Source organism: Fukomys damarensis, unplaced genomic scaffold (genome assembly GCF_012274545.1).
Source record: "Fukomys damarensis isolate Sample0158 unplaced genomic scaffold, DMR_v1.0_HiC HiC_scaffold_3, whole genome shotgun sequence".
Lineage (NCBI taxonomy): Eukaryota > Metazoa > Chordata > Mammalia > Rodentia > Bathyergidae > Fukomys > Fukomys damarensis.
In genome coordinates this window covers 14687718-14702980 of record NW_022900915.1, presented here as the reverse complement: position 1 = coordinate 14702980, position 15263 = coordinate 14687718, and the positions used below count along the sequence as shown (strand labels likewise).

General features: G+C 44.4%; 1 protein-coding gene across 1 annotated transcript in view; it reads left to right on the top strand.

The window, feature by feature from the left end:
* The window catches only part of Arhgap26 (Rho GTPase activating protein 26), a 445337-nt gene that overhangs the window by 114947 nt on the left and 315127 nt on the right, over positions 1-15263 (top strand). The window contains exons 5-6 of the mRNA XM_033765564.1: positions 2549-2650; positions 9382-9492. Of these exons, the coding sequence (XP_033621455.1) occupies positions 2549-2650; positions 9382-9492 (213 nt within the window). The remainder of the gene's footprint in view (positions 1-2548; positions 2651-9381; positions 9493-15263) is intronic.

The following is a 15263-nucleotide window of genomic DNA, read 5'->3' as shown; positions in this document are numbered from 1 at the left end:
CATTATCACCCCTATCTTGTTCTGCAGTCTTTGAGCTGAAGGATGAAAGCCTTGCAGTTACCTCATCCAGTCTTCCTCCACTTATAGATAAAGAACTGGAGTCCTGGGGAGGGATAGTTCTTGGTGTAGCGTCGGTCTTTACAGCATTGGGAATAAACTGCAGGACACTGACTCTGTCCTTCATTTACTTACCCACCCCACAGCAAGCCTCTCTGAAAGGTGAGAGTCATCTTATGTCCTGAGTAGCTGAGGAGCCTCCCTCCCATCTCAAGACCATCACTTGGACCTTACAGTTTCGCCTGCAGAGGTCTTGGTCCTATTTTCTCAGTACAGAAGCCACTTCCTGTTCTTCCTTTACTTTCCGTTCTCTCTCTGACTCTGGCTGTCCTCTTGAACACGGAATGTGGAGGCTTGAGTTGCCAGAAAGTCATAGAATGCCAGTGACTCATGTTCTCTGGCCTTTTCTTGCCTCTGGCCAGCTGGACTATGCTGACCCTGACCCTAGGGTTCTCTGTTTCGGGGCTGTGGACAAGGCTGGGAGGAGTGGATATACGCAATATGCATGGGAGTTGGAGCCCAGCTTCAAGTCTCTGGTTTCTATAAAGGAAAAGAGCTGCTTCTCTGCATCCTCAAATTTGAAAGAGTAAGGTTTCCTTAGGCTTTTTCTCCTTTGCTTCTATATGTTTCATTGTCAGTGTGTGCGAGTAGTGGTTTAAGCAAAACGATTGATTATTCTCCCCCTATGCAGCTGAGTCTTGCTGTTGACCAGGTAAAGGTGGGAGCTTGGCAGGGCTTCCAATCCTGGCTCTTGGCTCAGTGTTCTTCCCCTGAGCCTTCTAGCTGCAGAAGGCTCCACCTTGCCCTCCGGGTGTTTAGCAGGTTTTAGCTCGCACCTTGCCTCGTCAGTGAGGCCTTTCCCGAATGCTCTATCTAAAGGATCTCTGTGACCGCACTATTTCCTTTGTAGCAGTTGCAGCACTCTGAAACTGTCTTGCTTATTTATTTACTGGTTAACTGTGTTTCTCTTTCTACTCGAACATTACCACATTACCGCCAGGAGAGTAGGGACAGTTTCTGTCTCACATTTCTACTGCCTGCTGGAGCCGAACAGAATTGGTGCTCATTGTAAATTTCTTAAATGAATAAAGAGATGTCTTTGAGCTTCTTTATCTTGCTTGAAATCTCTTTTGCTCTTATAGGTCTTAGAGTTGCACAGAAATATTTCCTGTGAGCTCCAGGTGACTCAAAAGCAGGAGTGGTGCACCTAGTTAGTGAATTTGAACCAGCTTATTAGACCGGTACCAGCTTTCACCCACCTGCCTTGCTTGCAGCCCCTACTGGAATGTGAGAGGAAAAGACTGCCTATGGCGGTGCCTTAAGTGTGGTGGAAAATGTGGGCTTTGGAGGCAGATGCCCTGAGCCCAAACCTCAGTTCTGTTGCTTTCTGTGACATTTTATAAGTTACCTTCCCTGGGTCCAAATTTTTTGATCTGTAAAATAGGGGATAAAAATAGAACCTCAGTGACTCAAGCACTTGATGAGGGATTAATAGGTGTATTATTATAATTGTTTTTCATTTTGAAGGCAATAATTTAGTCTAATAAAAATTTCCCAAAGGGAAGAAACAATTTTTGATTGTTTTTTTTCCTTAACTGAAATATTTCCATTGAAGTTTACACCCATCTAATCTTTGTCCATAGGTAGATACCCTGCATAGGCTGTTCCAAGTTATGTCGTGTTATTATAGTTTGCATTATATCATGATCCACTGCACAATTTTCCATCTGACTAATTAGATATATTGGATGACCCGTGCTTTAATCATCACAAACCCTATTCTTGGGCAGCGATGTTGTTTCTACTGGTTTTGTTTAGTTTTGCTGTTCTCAATGGAGTTGTCAATTTGCGAAGGTACCATCTCACCATGTTTTCAACTTTTCTTCAGCATAGTGACCTATATGTGGCCTCGAGTGGTAGCTGGGTCTCTACATGAAGTTCTCTTTGAATGCTGTTAGGCCTGGCTCTAGCCTTAGGTTAGACTTGTCCCACTGAGGCTGTCGGAGACATTAGCTTCGTAAGTAGCCCCCATAACCTCGTTTTCTCTGGCTTGACATCTGTGTGGATTAGAAGCTAGGAATTTGGGTCTCACAATTGAAGTTTTTTTCCTCCTTTATTCCTTTGTGATCCTGGTGATCAGACCTGTGTCTCATTCTTGCGAAGCCGGCACTCTACCACTGGGCTACATCTGCAGTCCCCATAATTGAAGTTCTTAGAAGGTACAGTTCTGGCTTTGCCCGTATTAAATACTGGCGCTGCCTTGTTTCTGGGATTGTACTAGTGCCTCTGTGCCAGATAGATTCCCTGATCTGCGGGGCCGTGCCATGGTAATCACACAGCGTAATGGGCATAAGGTGCAGATTCTGCTGCGTTTCTGTGCAGAGGGAACAGTGAGTCTGTAAAGGGGAGCAGAAAGCTATGGAGAGACTGAACTGCTTATTCCTGCAGCCTGTTAACTCTTCATTTCTCTCCCTGTTTTTTTTTTGGCCAGGAAGCCAGAAAGAAGTATGACAAAGAGACAGAAAAGTATTGTGGCATCTTAGAAAAACACTTGAATTTGTCTTCTAAAAAGAAGGAATCTCAGCTTCAGGAGGTAAGAAACTTGACATATATTCTGAACAAAATACGTAATTTTTATACAGTTCTGTGGTGGTTCTTTGCCAGAAAATCTTAGGCCTTTGCCAGAGACCTCAGAAATGAGGCTCCGGATGCCTCCTCCACTTCCTGATGGCTGTACTGCCTCTGTAGCCTCCCATCCCACCCACCTTTGTGGCTCTGAATCATACTGCTGGCCAAGATGACTGCCTTCGGGTTGGGGAGCCCTCCTTGCTAGACTGGGACTCTTCACTGCTAGCTGAGAGCTGTCTTCCTGTTTCTTTTACCCTTGGCCTTAATGCTGTATTCTGTTTCTTTAACCCCTGACTTCCTGCCTATGTCAGTGACTTACATTGTTAGCATCTGAAGCACTTTTTTCAACTTCCTTAATGTTAATTTTTAAATATTATTTCAATCCAGTACCTGACATTAGTTGTTTCCTGTCTTGTCCTTTTTTTGTTCCAGTGGTGTTTTACTGTCATTCATTATCTATCTATCTATCTATCTATGTATCTATCTATCTATATCTATATCTATATCTATATCTATATCTATATCTATATTGAGGGTGGGGAGGTGTTTTTTGTTTGTTTTTGTTTTTGGGCATTTGGTAGCCTTGCTTAAAGAAAATAGTCATCAGCCTGTTCGTGGTTTCTTGGGATTTGGATGGGGTCTTTTAAAAAAGTAGTTCTCTTGGAAAGAGAAGTCAGATTTGCAGCCATAGAGCTGTTACTGTTTTACTTAGTCTGTGGAGATTTGCATGGTCAGGAAGTTTCATTTCTGGGAGACAGGGCAGTTTCCTAGTGGAGCCCTCAATTTGGTCTCCGGAGTGTCATCTTATTCTCTACAGTTTGCTTACCTTTTCTCATGGTATGCCTCTGAAGAGAAGAGTTAGATTTCCTGCTACCCCTCATTTTCAAGTCCCAATTCCTTTTGAGCCCATGTCATGCCCATACCTACAGCAAGTGAAAAGATGATGGATGAAGATACCTCAGGAGACGTGGAGCCTGTTTCACTCCCAACCGCGATTTCATACACACCTTCAGAGGAGAATGTAGTGCTCTCACAAATACTTGCTTTGAAATAGGTATTTGGACAAATTCTTTGGTGCTGGGGATGTAGCTCAGTGGTACAGTGTGTTCTTCACCTCCGCAAGGTCCTAGATTCCATCCCCAGCACACAAAACAAAAAGTACCAAAAATCCAGTCTTTGAGTAATGATACAGACCCCAAGTCAACACAGGGACACAGGTACTAGATGCTGCCCAAGGGCAGGTAGATTGCACCTGATAATTCTGTAATTCCATTTAGGATCTGTCCCAATACTCTCACTTTTTGCTTCTCATTCTTCTAACATTAGATGGCATTTAGGGCTTGGGAACTCATATTTTAGGAAACTCTCTGGCTGCCCTGGACAGCAACCACCTCTTGTGGCTGTGAAGCTTCTTCTAGGTTATAATCCATGGTTAGGATGACTGCGCACCATTGCTGCGTTAGTGCGGAGCAGGTGGGTGGAAGTTCTTGCACAAACTTCCACCTGCTGATACTGGAAGCCCACAGTTATCCTGTAGGCATGGTGGTCCCCCTGGTAAGGGTGCTTCTCCTGCAGGTCCATTCTTTCCATGCCTGCCTGGGTAGTACTGACTCGGGATGAATCCAGTTAGTTTTCTCTACCATCTTTCCAATGCCATCTCCCTCTGAGTTATCACAGTGTAAGGACCTGCACCCTGGGCTACCAAAGGGGGTACCTTCTTCAAGGCCTGCCTGTCTTGTAGTCACTGTGTGATCTGGAGCAAGTTCCTTGGGCTCTCTGAGCTTTCCTTCCTTTATGTGTAAAATAGTTGTCAAAATATCCATTCTGAATAATTCATGAATGAGAAGGCAAACCATAGCTACTGAGTAAATACGGATATCATCCCTGTGACTGGCTTGCTTCTGTTTATCCCTGTCCACATGTTGGGAGGCACTGTTGTAGACTTTGCCATTGTGTATCTCAGTGAAAGTTTTTACTATGCCCTTTTGTTACAGCCCTTTGTGTTCCTGCCTTTTACCCACTCATGCTTTCTAAGTCCTTGGAGGGCAAGGATTGGGCCAGAGTCTTTTCAGCAAGTTCTGGTTTGTTCAGGTCCAGCTGTCAAACATTGCCATTCATGTTTTCCTGTGCTAACTTACAGGCAAGCAATGTCCAGAAACAGCAACAGCATGACTACTACGAACAACAACAGTAGCAAACATTTACTGAACGTGCATTTGTGCCTGATGTACTGTGTTAAGCACTTTCCACGGAATCTTCTTGAATCCTCACAGATATCCCATGAAGTATGAATGTTGGTAATACCTCAGTTTTACATCTGAGGAGACAGAGGCCCGGCGCCGTGAATAGCTTGCCTGTAGCTAGCTAACCTTGGCATCTAGCTGTGGAGCCCTTCTCCCTTCCAAATTCTTCTTTCAGGATAGGTCTTAAGGCTCTGCTCCCTTTCAGTCATGCAAATAGAAGTGGACGGAGGGACCTTGGTGATCATCCGGCACAACTCCCTTGAATACATTTGAAGGCTCTGAGTTCCTAGCAGAGGTGCAGGGATTTGCTTCAGCGGTTCCAGCTATTTAGTAATGATGTTCTTCGCATTTATTTTAGAAATCAACTCTTAGGGCTATTATTAAACACCTGGTATATCTTTGGTAGCATCCACTACCTTTGATTATCTAGAAGTGTCCCCTGGTTGAAGGACTCTGAATTGAATGCTTTTCAGTTTGAGTCCATCGCCCACTCTTTGGAGGCAGAAATTATGGGGCAGCAGTGTGGGATTACACTGCCACCTAGTGGGTTAAAAATAATCTGTAGTTGCTGAGAAGTTTGTATCAAAACCAGTAATTTGTAGGGGAAGGGGATGAGAAAGGAATTAAGATGTGTTACATACATGCACCGACTCCCCACGAGCAATGTAATCATTATGTACTGCAAATGTTTACTAATAAAAAGCAGTATTGCTTCATTCTACCAGTGCTCATCAGACACTTCTGTGAAAGTCTGGTCAGGTTCTGAGTGTTTTATGGGGAGTGAAGAGAAGGATCCAGTCACGGACCTTATAGTTTTGGAGAAACACAGAAGGATCAGTGGGTCTGCTCAAGCTGGAAAATATATGGTTTAAGTAACAGGTAGAAAAACTGTTGCGAGTTGGGGTATTGGTTTTCTGTCACTATAACAAAATGCTTGAGGCTGAGTGCTTTATAAAGAAAAGAGCTTTGCTTGGCTTACAGTTTTGGAGGCTGAAATGTCCAACAGCTAGCCGCACTCCAGCGAGTCACTCCTCCCCCTACAGAACATCAAGTGGGATGGCATCACAGTGGCAAGTGCCGCCCACGGTGAGACAGGAAGCTGGAAGGAGCAGTGAGGGGCTAGTTTTGTTCTAAAATAGGTTTCTCGAGAATTCACTAAGGCCTCCAGCAACCGCCTCCTTTCCAAAGGCAGTGCCCCCAGTGACCTGCCACAGGGCTACATCTTGTAAGGGTTCCACACCGCCTTCAAATGCTGTCACACGGAAGTCCAAGCCCCCATCTCACGACCTTTGGGGACACACTCAGACCATATCCAAATTGTAGGAAGTAGTCTGGCAAGCAAGTTAGAATCCTGGCTTCTGATTCCAGCTTAGAGAGTCTAAGGATGTGGTGCTTTCTGTGGCCCACAGTAAGCAGGGATGCTGGCAAGGGAGTCCTACTTCAGTTGGGATTTTGCTTTTGTTTTCCTTTAAAAATACATTGAGTTCTGTATTTCTTCTTAGTGCTGGGTCACTGCAGGGACATTTCTTTGACTCTGACTGATAGCCACATGGAGAGCAATCTGTTTCTTCTGCTGAACATTTCCTACCATCCTGGTATTTTTCTGGGCACTGAGATAGAAAGGTGAAAAAATTATAAAAGGTATGTGTTCTCACTGACTGTGTTTATAGGAGTCAGAACAAAAGAAAAGAAAGGAGTAAATAAGAATTCCACACAGCGATAAGGAAATAAATAGGGAGAGAAGGTACTTAATGAATGCTTCTCAGAAAAGCCCAATGTGAGCCTAGGAGGAAAGACATGAGTCCTCTTCAAGCTGTGGGTGCGTGATCAAAATCAAAATTATGCATCATAAGCCAGAGTAGGCTGGATAAAATATGAAAGTGCACTGTACTAAGGAGAAATATGTATTCACAGTGTCATTGTAAGAAGTGTTTTTTATATGCTGAAGTTAAAAGAAAGTACATTTATTTAGAGGTAGAGGTTTTCAGGCAGAAGGAATGCCGAGTCAAAGGTTCTAGGCCAGAAAGAGGTTTGGAGAATTAGTAGGACGAGACCAGAATGCCAAGCATGGTGAGGGCCAGTTAGGCTGGTGGGCTGGGCAGACAGCAGAGGGCTTCGCCCACCACAGTGGGGGCTGCGGAGGCCTTGAAGGGGCTGAGAGACTGATTTAGATTCGAAGAGGGCAAACTGGCTACTGGGTGGAGTTTGGGACAGTGAGGTGAGGAGGCCAATCAGGAGCCTCGTGGCTCCGGGAAAGTGTGCTGGTTTAGGGCAGGAGCGGGACTGCAGCGCACTGGTGCTGACGTGTGTGGTATCAGTAGTCGCCAATGCCCGTCTCCAGTTATTCACGCCCTTTAGCCCATTTTCTCTGAACTAGCTGCACCCAGAGCAAGGGCGAGTCTTGTTATCTCCATCCCCAGACAGGATCGGGGACTGGAACTGGCCACCCCAGCTGGAAGACCCTGGGACTGGAGCCCACACCTAGGTCAGCGCGCTGGCTATGCTGGAGTTGGTTCCTTGTTCTCCACTGGAACTTCCTTGTGGCCCTGTCTTCTTGCCTATGCTGCAAGAGACTGAGGATTTTCAGAATGGTCCCCTCCCTCACCCAACAGTTGGCCTCAGTGAGCAAGCCCTTGGGGAAGGCGTGAGGTGTGTGGGATGGTCCGAGGAAGATATATTCACTGGGGTAAGGGTGTGGGAGTCGCGCCCCAGGGACATCGTAGGCTGCTGGAACATATGGGACATGGCTGACAGGAGCCCGGCTGGAAGATGTGCCAACCTAGTGTCTAAGCCGCTGGACATGACAAAGTGGGGTTCAGGCCTTCTGAAGCCTTGCCTCCAGTTAGAACTTTAGGAAGTGCCTTCAGCTTCGGCTTTCTGTGTTACTCAGCAGTTACTCAGCAGTCCGTCTTCCTTATGTGAATGTGTCATTTGCCTGGGGGGAAGTTGGTAGTGTGAGAGACTTGAACACACACTTTGGGGCTGTTTCAGTGTCTTGTATTTTACCAGAGCTTATAATTTTCTTATTATTTACATAAATTTGACTGGGTTTTCCCTTAGTTTTTTTCTTTATTGTGCTGTAAGCATTATGGAGGAAGTTTCTTTTTGCTTGTGATAGTTGAAAGAATGAATGATTTACTCAGTTCTTACAGTGTCACGATAGCATAACATGTGGGAGGATGGAAGGGTCTGTCTCAAGTTTCTCCTGCGGGAATCTTGACAAAGGAACAATAAGAGATATTCTTTGGGGAGCTTTTTTTTTTTCAGCAGAGTATATAATAGAACTGGTTGTGACTAACTTCTAAGGAAAACAGTGTTTCATTTCTGACTAGCAGCATAATTCATTTACAAACAAACAAACAAACAAACAGGGCCAGGAATTTAGCTCAATGGTGCCACCGCTTGTGAATGTCAAGCTGGATCTGAGTTCGATCACTGGTACCAAACAAACAAACAACGTATTCACTTTAGTGCTTTGTTGTTGAAATATGCACTCAGTGAAACTGTTTTGAAAGAACCTGTAGACACAGCCATGTTGTGGACAGACAGAAAGCTGTGAGTGAGGGCTGGGCATCGCTAGCAGAGTATCCTCATGAAGTCGCACCCAGTTTCAGCCCGGATAGTAGATCACAGATCTGTGGTTTGACTGTACCCACTTGGGGCCTGTCCTGGACGCCACCTGCATAGAGGGAAAAGTGGGGTTCTGAGGGCGCAGTGTGATTACTCTCTTTGGATGAACTGGTCCTTTGTCCATGTCATTCGCAAAGTACTTGGCACTCATATGAAAATGTCCTGTTTTGGGGCCCCTGTCCTCTAACAGCCGTCTTACTCATGAGGAGGATGGGCTGAGCTGAGCCAGCTCGCTATGTTTGTTTGAGACAAGGTTTTACTTAAGTTACCCCAGGCTGACCTTGAAATCTTGATCCTCCTGCCTCAGCTTCCCAAATAGCTGGGATTTACAGGCATGTGCTGCTTTTTTCTGGGCTTGCTTTTTTCTACTCTCAAAATTTGTGTGCCATGGAGTGAAGGTGTGGTGAGGCAGCAGTGCTCTTAAAAGAGTAGTCAAGGGTCTCGGGAGCAGATATACCTGGAAAGAAATTCCAGCTCTGCTCTCATAGTTGCATGACCTCAGTCAAGTTTCTTAATGTTTGTGTACCTCGTTTTCCTCCTGTAAATCAGAGGTAAAGATAATCATTTCCTTTATAGGAATATAATGAGGACTATATAATTAAAATTAACGAGGATTAAACAAAGTCATATATATGGCTATGGACATGGTGCCTGGCATAAAATTAGTGTGGAGCTAATCATTATAATCTTATTTCTGTGTCATGCATGCTATTTGATTTGCTTGTAAAAATTGTCTCCAGAGATTTTTTTTTTTCTTCTGCTTTCTCGGTGTTCTTGTTGGATAATGACCAGATTTTCCTCTTAAATCCTGTCTTCTTTGTAGGCAGACAGCCAGGTAGACCTGGTCCGGCAGCACTTCTACGAAGTGTCCCTGGAGTACGTGTTCAAGGTGCAGGAAGTGCAGGAGAGGAAGATGTTTGAGTTCGTGGAGCCGGTAAGTAGACGGGCAGGGTTTGGTGACGCATTTTCCTTTCAGCCTCCCAGCAGACTACACAGCACCCTGCAGGGTTGATGATGTGTTAAGTCTTCCGCCGAGGATGGTGCTGTGTCAGTCTGGCTCTTCTGGAATCACCCTGGCAGCTGTTTCCGTACAAGCTCAGTGATGGAGGTGGAGGGTCAGCAACATGTAGTCCCTTCCGGTGGCACCTGAGATTGTGCTGTTTGGTCTTCAGGTGGAAGAAGTGAAGCGGGAGTCCAGAAGGGGTCTATAGCTTTGCTGTACCATAGTGATCACAACTTAACGGACCTCTTTTCACCCACCCTCCCTCTTGTAATCCAGCTATAGGAGTAACCCAAGGAAAAGGCAGAATGTACGTGTTACCCTTTCTCTTTTTACTCCTGGGTTTAGAGCCCTTCCTTAGTCTGTTCAGGTAATAGTAGATGCCATATAAATGGTTTCTCATGGTGATTTTGTTATAACCAGAGCAGCATATAAATTCTATTGAGTGGATCATGATGCAGTTTGGACTGGAGCAGAGTGTCCCAGTGGGCATGAAAGATTACATCGTGGGGAGAGTCTGACTTTAGCTCACCCCATTGTAGTTGTGGTTTCATTCAGACATGATGCTTCTCCCCACTGTTGTGGCACTGGTGTATATAACCATAGCAAGAGGACTTCGTGGAAGATAAAATAGGTAAATCCTTGAGGACACAGGCATAGGTAAGTACTTTCTAAACAGAACTACTATTGCACAAGAAATAACATCAAGAGTTGACAGATGGGATTATATCAAATTTATGTGCTTCTGCACAGCAAAGGAAACAACCAGCAGCATGAAGAGACAACCTACAGAATAGGAAAAAAATTTTACTTGCTTCTCTTTGGACAGAGGACTGATATCTAGAATGTATAAAGAGCTCATAAAACCTAGAAAGAGCCAATCAAAGATGGGCAACTGAAATGAATAGACACTTCTCAGAAGAAGTATGAATGGCCAATAAATACATGAAGAAATGTTCAGTATCTCTGGCCATCCGAGAAATGCAAATGTAACACAACACTTGAGATTCTGTCTGGCTCCGGAAACAATGGCCATCATCAAGCATCAAACAACAGGTGCTGGTGAAGCTGCAGGGAAAATAGAACCCTTGCACATTGTCAGTGGGAAATTAGTATGGAGAGTCCTCAAAAAACTAAAACCAGACATATCATTTGACCCAGCTGTTTCCTTTTTAGGTATTTTCTTGGAAGAGTGAAAGACATACCACAGTGATATGCGCATACTCATTGTTATAGCAGCCCAGTTCATAATAGCTAAATCTTGGAAGCAGTCTATATAGTCATCAACAGATGAATGGATAAAGATGTGCTATTTATACACAGTGAAGTACTACTCTGCTCTAAAGAAGGATAAACTAGAGCCATTCATAGGAAAATGGAGGCATCCTGAGACAATAATTTTAAGTGAAATAAACCAGACTCTTAAATACCGGTTAACATCTCTCATAGGAGAAGCCAAGGCATAATAATTTAAAGAGCTAAAGAAAAGATAGATAATAGGAAACAGGGAAATAGATCTTTGGTGAATGGAGAGAGAATCTTGAGATGGAACAAAAATAACTAATACACATGATGTCGATATACCTACTCTTCACAGTGAGTGCAGTCAATATGCACTACAAACATGTGCTACTAAAAAGGTGGACTTCACAGAAACAGCACGGTAACAAATGGTGTGGAATTGTTGCAGATCTTTGATTTTTCAGCCCACATAGAGCCCCTGATTTAGACCCAAGCCTGGGAGCTTGAATAAGTTTGTGATCTACCTAGATTTAATAAAGGATATTTTTCTTAAGCAAAAAACCCATAAGAATCTGAAAGAAAATGACCACTTTTTTTAAAGTAAAGTGTGTTTTGTGTCTCAGTTCTGATTTATAAATATATGCAAGGCTTTTGAGTCATGTAGACTTATCTGTAATTTCAAGATTCCAGTGATCCTTGGAATCTCTGTATCTTTTCCTGTGCTGGAGGTGTGGTCCCTGGATTCCACTCCCAGCTGCCTCATTTGGCAATTCCTTGAATTCCTTATGACCTCCATTTTAAAATCTGAACATTGAACATTGTAGAGCCAACCTCCTGTGTAGCGGTGGTCTTGTTCAGAGTTACAGGTGAAAGTCCCCATCCTCTGTGACACCTTGTCAGGATGTAGCAAGAGCGTCTGAGGAAGCAGTTACTGATTTTCCTGCATGGGACCCTGTCTTAGTTACTTTTCTCTCATTGCCGAGACAAAATACTGGGCACCCAAGGTTAAAGGGGAGAAGGTTTATTTGGCTTACAGTTTGTAGAGGTTTTTTTGTAGTTCATAATCAGCTGGCTCCAAGACAGGGTGACAGAGGGGCCGCAGTGCGTGATGGTGGTGGTGAAAGACAGCAAAAGTAACAAGAGCCCTTGAAAGCACCTCTCTGCCCTTTTTTATCTTATCCAGACTACTCAGGGTAGGTAGCTTTCACACCTTTAATTCTAATGCCCTTGGTTCTAGCATTGTACCATGAATCAATCACAGCTCCTTATTCAGCCACGCAAATAGCCCCACCCTTTTTTCAAGATAATAGCATTATATTAAAGTAAAACCATTTTCTTAAAAAAAGGGGTGGGGAGGTGCAAGTCAATGATGAGGCTGAGTCCTGGGCCCCTGGCCCAATGAGGGCCCTGCTTTGGGGCCTCAAGAAGGCACTAGGGAGCTCCAAAGCCTCCAGGCAGTGGAAGGGGAGAAAAGACGCAGCATCCCACCATTCCGGAGCGGCCAGAAGCTCTGGCACGATGCACAGGAGGGAGATGGGAAAAGCGGGTGTGTGAGGCGGGTGTTCGAGGCGGGTGTGCGAGACGGTGGCTCCAGCTCCAGCTTCATCCCACGGTTAACTGAACAGAGTTGTGCTGCTGGGCCACCCTGATGAGCGTTGCTCTTCTGCTGAGCTCCTTGAGCTCGGCAGCCCCCACGTAGGTGCAGGCAGACCTCAGTCCCCAGAGAATGTCCAGTATCGTGTGTTCCACATCACCTTTGTAAAGCACTGCCAGTCTTGCCCTCCCAGGCTCTGTACTCAGCCACTCCTCCTGCGTGTTTCTTTATGGCCGTTTCTGAGCTCATCCCCTAGAAGAGGGTCAGCTTCTGTCTGTTCCTCTGGATCCCTTCCCCTGTACCCTCAGTGTGGCCCAAGAGCATCCCTCCTGGCATTACAAAGTCAGCTCCAGCTGCAAAGGCTTTGGCAACATCTCCTGGACACATGCAGCCTCTGTCAAAGATGATGCCTCCTTGAGGCTTTGCGGGACCTCTGGACACAGCCGTAACAGACTCAAAGGTGTTAAAGCTTATTCTCCCCCACCCCCCAGTTTGGAGGATTAAACCTAGGGCCTTTGCACTGAGTTACATTCCTGTTCTTTATGTTTTTTTTTTTCCTCCCTCCCCACCCTTTTTTATTTTTGAGGCAGTTTTGTTAGGTTTTCCAGGCTAGGTGCTTGGACTTGTGATCCTCCTGACTCAGCCTCCCAGAGTGCTCGATTGCAAAAGTGTGCCACCATGCCTGGCTAAGGTCAGCCTTTTAGTCAGTTCACTGAAGAGTCATTTCCTGTGCTCAGGGCAGCATTCAAATGTTGTCACACAGAATTAGCCTTTAGATTACTTTGATTTATTTTTACTGGAATTTCTAGACAAAAATGACAGTATAGTTCTAACAATCTTTGTGTGCATATTAATCAATATTGTTCTATAATGGCTTGGTATTTATTCTCCTTGGCCCATCTGACTGTTAGGGGTGAGTTTTTACTTATCCATTTTGATCTCCCAGAAAGTGTAGCGGATCATGTACTATGTCTGTTAGCTTTTGCTGAGTGACAGCCACACAACTTCACACATAACAGACATTTATTTCTCACTCATCTGTGAGGTTCAGGGGAACTAAGCTAGACTTAGCTGGATGGCTTTATTCATCTGACTTGGTTTACCTCCTCCCTCTCCCCCTCTGTCCTCTTCATTGTTTTTTTTTGGTACCGGGAATTGAACTCTGGTCCTTGCTCTTGCAAAGCTCTTCATTGTTTTTTGAAAGATAACTGCAAAGGTTTGTCATTCTGTTTCCTGGCATTATTTTGTGATGTTAGTGTCTCAGGGAATTTTCACTTTAAGAATCCATAGCATTCTTGCCTGAGGGCCCGGGATTTAGCTCAATGGTTCCGCAACCTACCTTGCAAGTGCAAGGACCTGAGTTCAATCCTCGGTACCATTAAAAAAAAAAAAAAAGAACACTGCCTGATTTTAAAACCCAGCTTGTCATTTACTAGCTGTGTATTCTTGGGTAAGTCATTTCTCTGACCCTTACTTTTCTCTTTCACAAAATGGGATTAATAGTACCACTTACCTTGTAAAGATGCTGTGGGGATTGGCTGAGTTGGTTCATGTAAAATTCTTAAGATAGAGACTGATTAGCAACAGTTAAAACTTGGCAATCTCCAGGAGGTTCTGCTACACAGGACAGTTTGAGCTACTGGCCTAGATTATACAGAGAGAGAATGTGAAATAACCGTTGATGATCTTAGTTGAAATTGTGTTGTACTGTGCTAAATCCTTTTCCGACATTGTAGTATTCAGTCCTTACAACATTTCTGAGGGTAGGTGCTGTTCTTATCCTTATTTTCAAATAAGTTGAAACACATGCAGATCTGACCCTTTCAGGTGGTATCAAGTAAACAGCAGAACTAGGATGATCTGGTTCTTGATCACAACGAAACAGCATGTGATTGCTTATAGGTGGAAAGGAAATCAGCAAATCTATTGAACTAAATTTCTGGGCCACACAGGTATTGGCTGCAGTCAAAGGAAGCTTCTAGCCTTTCAAGGAACCCCTACACAGTGATCATGTTCATTTTTTTCTTAGAAAGTAAATGCAAGTAGTGTTCTGGGGCTATGGATAGCAGATCAGACACAGTGACTTCCTGAAGCTGAAGCCATGCTCCTCTCTGTTTCCTGAGTTTTCGTAATTAAAGATTTGTTAGTGCTGTGGAAACTCATTCCCCATATTCATCAGGCACTGTATCCTTTGAGTTCACTTCCTCAGTATTTCTTACGGCCATGTCATCCTCTCCCTCCTCACTCTTCTGTCCTGTTGCAGATCTTCATTCTTTCTCTGTTGTTTCTTGCATCCTGTCTGATATGGACCCCAGTGCCTCCAGTTATATCTCTGTCTCTCAGAACAGCTCCTGACTGTACTCCCATGCTGGAGTTAACTGTTATCCTGTGCACGAATAGACCCCACTGATGTCCTCCTGTTAAAGATGAGTTAACTGGGGTTGTGTGGCTCAGCCAGCTCAGCTTTTCATCACTCTGTGCTGGCTGTCCTCTTTGTTGCAGGAATGGTGATTCCTAGAACCTATGAGTTTGCTATGGCTGCTGAAACAAAGTACCACAATCGGTAGTTTAACCTGATGGAAGTCTATTGACTTGTAGTTCTAGGGGTTGAAGTCTGAGGCTGACGTATTGGCAGGACCGTACTTCTTGTGACGTCTGTGAGGAAAGAATCCTTTCCATTCCTAGCTTCAGGTAGTTTGCCCACAGCATTTAGCTTTCCTTTGCTTGTAAGTGCATCTTTCCAATCCTCCATCTTTACCTAAATATCTTTCTTCTGTGCATGTTTGTGTTTGTGTCTAAATTCTCCCCTCTATAGGATGCCAGCCACGTTATTCTTTTTTTTTTTTTTTTTTTTTTTTTTGCTTCTGAC